The sequence below is a fragment of the Hordeum vulgare genome, chromosome 7H, assembly GCF_904849725.1.
Source record: "Hordeum vulgare subsp. vulgare chromosome 7H, MorexV3_pseudomolecules_assembly, whole genome shotgun sequence".
Taxonomy (NCBI): domain Eukaryota; kingdom Viridiplantae; phylum Streptophyta; class Magnoliopsida; order Poales; family Poaceae; genus Hordeum; species Hordeum vulgare.
This window is the reverse complement of record NC_058524.1, coordinates 122,272,102-122,275,961: the sequence shown is the minus strand read 5'-3', so window position 1 is coordinate 122,275,961 and position 3,860 is coordinate 122,272,102. Positions and strand designations below refer to the sequence as shown.

The window sequence follows — 3,860 nt, the reverse complement described above, 5'->3', positions numbered from 1 at the left end:
TTAAGTGCTGCAAGCAATTCATGAAAGGCCAGCAGCTAGTTAACGTGCATCACATTTATTTCGAACCTACTGGTTTCACGGTATTTGAAATTTTGTAGTATAACCAATACCAATATACCCGTACAGTGTATATTTTCCTACAAGAAGTCAATTCGTATAGGAAATAAATCAAACTGTGACAAATACTTTCCCCAGTAAGTTCACTTTACTTGAATTGAACTTCATGCAAAGAAATACAAATCCTGTGGATTTTTTCTCGAAATGCTAGAGCATGGATACAAACTCTAGCCCTTGACACATATGACAATAAGACACAGTGGTAACTAATAAACTACGAGCAGATAACCAGTTCATCACGTTCAGATATATAGAACATCTTTCAAAGATAACAACTCCCGACAAATAATTACAGTTGTACCAAAAAAGAGTGTACAAGGTACAAGACTTATACAAAATTAACAACAGAAAACACATAGATCACCAAACATATCAGCTAACATGAGATCCAAAGTAAGTATAATAACTCCAAGTTCAGCTACATGTGAATGTTTATATATGATTACCATCGATCAACTAGCATAGAAGATAGAACACACAAGCAAATATAACTCAACTAGCCCATATCATAGAACCAAATTACCGGCTTCACTGCAACTGATTAGACCACTAAGCAGTTCAATTCATGTTCCATGGACACTAGTCATAAGATGTTCTTACCTGCAAACTCTATCTTCTGGCTCAATCAAAGAAGCCCTCAATCTCACGGGTCTCTGACATGACGGCATCAGACTCAGGGGGCGGTGGCCATTCAGACGAAACAGTTTCTGCGCTATTCGCAGGTCCAGCACCTCCTTCCCCTGTCATCGCCTCTGCGAGCTGAGTAGGCGACGTCGCGACCGGAGCCACTACATCACTATTGGTGCGGGTGCGGCGGCGGTTGGTCGTAAATCGGATAGTGATCTGTGTTGGTGGCGGATCCAGCCCCAGGGGCTCCACCTCCCGGAGGTTGGTGGGCGGGAGGCAAGAGCGGCAGACAGGGCAGGAATTGTGCATCTCCAGCCACTGCACGATGCAAACGGAGTGATAGAGGTGGCCGCAGGGGAGTCTCCGCGCGGCGACGGCGAGAGGGAGGTCGTCCTTGCAGATGGCGCAGACCGAGGCGGGCTCGGACACCTCGACCGTCGGTACGGCGGCGATGGACGCCGCGGGCGCCGGGGGCTGGCCCCGCCCACCGATGCGCCCATGCTGCTGGAGCACCGACACCGCCTCGGCCGCGGCGGTGGCCAAGGAGGCGGGATCGTCGTAGAGGCGGCGGACGATGCGGGTGAGATAGGCCTGGGCAGCGGTGTGATCGATCCCGAGGTCGAGGTCCTCGGGCTCCTCGGAGGAGTCCGAGAGGAATCCCGGCGGCGGGGGCGGCGGCGGGGGAGGGGACGAGGTCGACGGGTTAGGGTTGTCCTCGAGGAAGCCGCTGCGGCAGCGGGGGCAGAGCAGTAGCCACGAGGGCGTGGCGGCCGGCGCGGGGACGGAGACGGTGGCCTGGCACTCGTAGCAGTAGAACGCGACGGTCGTGGCCTCCGTCTCCGCCGCCGCGTCGGCCGGAGGAGGGGAGGACGCCGACATGGCTCTCTCGGGCCGGTTGAGGGCTCCGCCTCCGGCCCGCCGGTCGTCGCTTCGGGTTTTCCTTTTTCCTCGTTTCCCCTCTGCCTGTTATTGTGTTTGTGTGGGGTGGTGATTGGGGGTGCCGTGCTATCGGCTCGGTTGTTTTGCGAGTGCTTAACTTAACTATCGGCGGCCGCGCTGGGCCCGCGCGAGGGTCACACGAGATTAGCCTGGCGAGCCGGCCCACGCGCAAGCCTTTCTACTTTGATAACTACCCCCACCGGGAAGCCCGAGCCCCTTTCCAGACACCATGTTATTCTTCTTAAGGCTTCGTTTGGTTAAGGGGGATTGAAGAGGTTTTGACTGAAAAATCCCCGGAAGAGCCAGAAACCCCACAGATCCTCGGGCGCCCATTTGGTAGGAGTGGTTTGCTTAGCCCAATCCCCTCCGTTCCCCTTCAATCCCTTCCTATCCATGTGTTTCAAAACCCTCCTCGGGGGACTAGTGGAAGCAAAGCCCCGGGAATTTGAGAGGATTGGGTGGAACAAAGGGATTCACCCAATTCCTCTGAAATCCCTCCCTCTCAAAACCTCCCCAATCCCCCTTAACCAAACGAGTTCCCCTGAAATCCCTCCCTCTCAAAACCTCCCCAATCCCCCTTAACCAAACGGCTCGTTTGGTTAAGGGGGATTGGGGAGGTTTTGAGAGGGAGGGATTTCAGGGGAATTGGGTGAATCCCTTTGTTCCACCCAATCCTCTCAAATTCCCGGGGCTTTGCTTCCACTAGTCCCCCGAGGAGGGTTTTGAAACACATGGATAGGAAGGGATCGAAGGGGAACGGAGGGGATTGGGCTAAGCAAACCCCTCCTACCAAATGGACGCCCGAGGATCTGTGGGGTTTCTGGGCCCTCCCTGGATTTTCCTCTCAAAACCTCCCCAATCCCCCTTAACCAAACGAGGCCTAAAAGAAAGGCCAATAATCTGCGTCGGTCGAGCGTTCTCATGCATGGACCGGTCACCTGGCTGGTGGCAGGATCCACGCACGCAGAGCCATCTAATTGGATCGATTTGCATCTACCATGCAAGTAGGATGTGAAAACAAACGAAAAAGGGCACCTCCACTTCTCTTAGAGTACCCATAATGGGAATAACATAAATAGTAACATAAATGTCACCTAAGCAAAAAATACCACCTAAGCAACAAATGTGATGTGACAATTAATTAATGAAAAGACAGAAAAATTGAGTAACTTAGGCCCTATTTGAAACCATAATAGATTGTGATAATTTGGATTATAAAGGTAGATTATATAACCAGGTTCATAAAAATAATCTAGGTGGGCATGTTTGGAGGCCAGATTATATAAACTATAATTCAAATTTTTACATTGCATATGACCTGTCTACCGTGTGCGTGCGCTGAGGAGAAAAAAGGAGGAGGATGGCAATGACAGAAATTAGTAATTAACTCCAACTTTTTAAGGATAATGGGTCATTAACAATTCATAATCTCATCTTATCTCGGATAGAGTAGATTGTGAGTTTTTAATAATCTGTCCATCTAATTTTTATAATCTACAACATAAGTTGTCCTGTTTGGAGATAGTATAGATTATAAAAACTAGATTATCATAATTTGAGTGACTCCAAATAGGGTCTTAGCTGGTTACTCATACTATGAGTAACATAACGCATACCAAGACAAGACGAGTCTATAAGCTAATAAATGAAAAGCTCAATGTTACTACCCCTATTAAAAGTGCGTTAAGTCGACTAGAGGGGGTGAATAGGCGATTTTTAGAAATTCATCACTAAGGAAAAATTCCTAGTGAGGAAAGTCCTCAATCGCGAAGTACGTGTAGCGGGAACAGTATAGAACAAAGATGTAAAACAGGCTACAGCAATGTCCTCGGAGTGGATAATTCAGTTCGGTTCGCACATGACACAAGTACGGGATAAGCAGGTGATGAATAACTAGAGTGAAGAATTTGAGGTGATGAAATTGATGAAAGTCCTCAGTCAAATTCTTCAAACAGTAAAGGTGAAAGTCTTCAACATACAATTGATGAAATGACAGGGGTTGAGAAAATAGAACCGGTAGCTCGATGAAGACAGTGGTTGATGACCCAGTTCCAACTGTTGTGACAGTTGTACGTCTGATTTAGAGCAGCTAGGTATTGAAACCTAAGGACACACAGTCCCTACCGTATTCTTCTTGAGCTAAGGACACACAGTCCTCGCCCAACACTCGTGGTAAG

At 48.9% G+C, this 3,860-nt stretch overlaps 1 protein-coding gene across 1 annotated transcript; it reads right to left on the bottom strand.

Annotated features, from left to right (window-relative positions):
• Positions 1-487: 487 nt before the first annotated feature.
• On the bottom strand, positions 488-1,739 carry LOC123410691 (E3 ubiquitin-protein ligase SIRP1-like). The gene has a single exon (XM_045103630.1). The coding sequence runs from the start codon at positions 1,621-1,623 to the stop codon at positions 739-741; it is 885 nt and encodes a 294-aa protein (XP_044959565.1). The 5' UTR covers positions 1,624-1,739; the 3' UTR covers positions 488-738.
• Positions 1,740-3,860: the final 2,121 nt, after the last annotated feature.

Bases quoted from the DNA above. Each gene is read 5' to 3' on its own strand.
- LOC123410691 (XM_045103630.1), bottom strand. From the start codon at position 1,623: ATGTCGGCGTCCTCCCCTCCTCCGGCCGACGCGGCGGCGGAGACGGAG.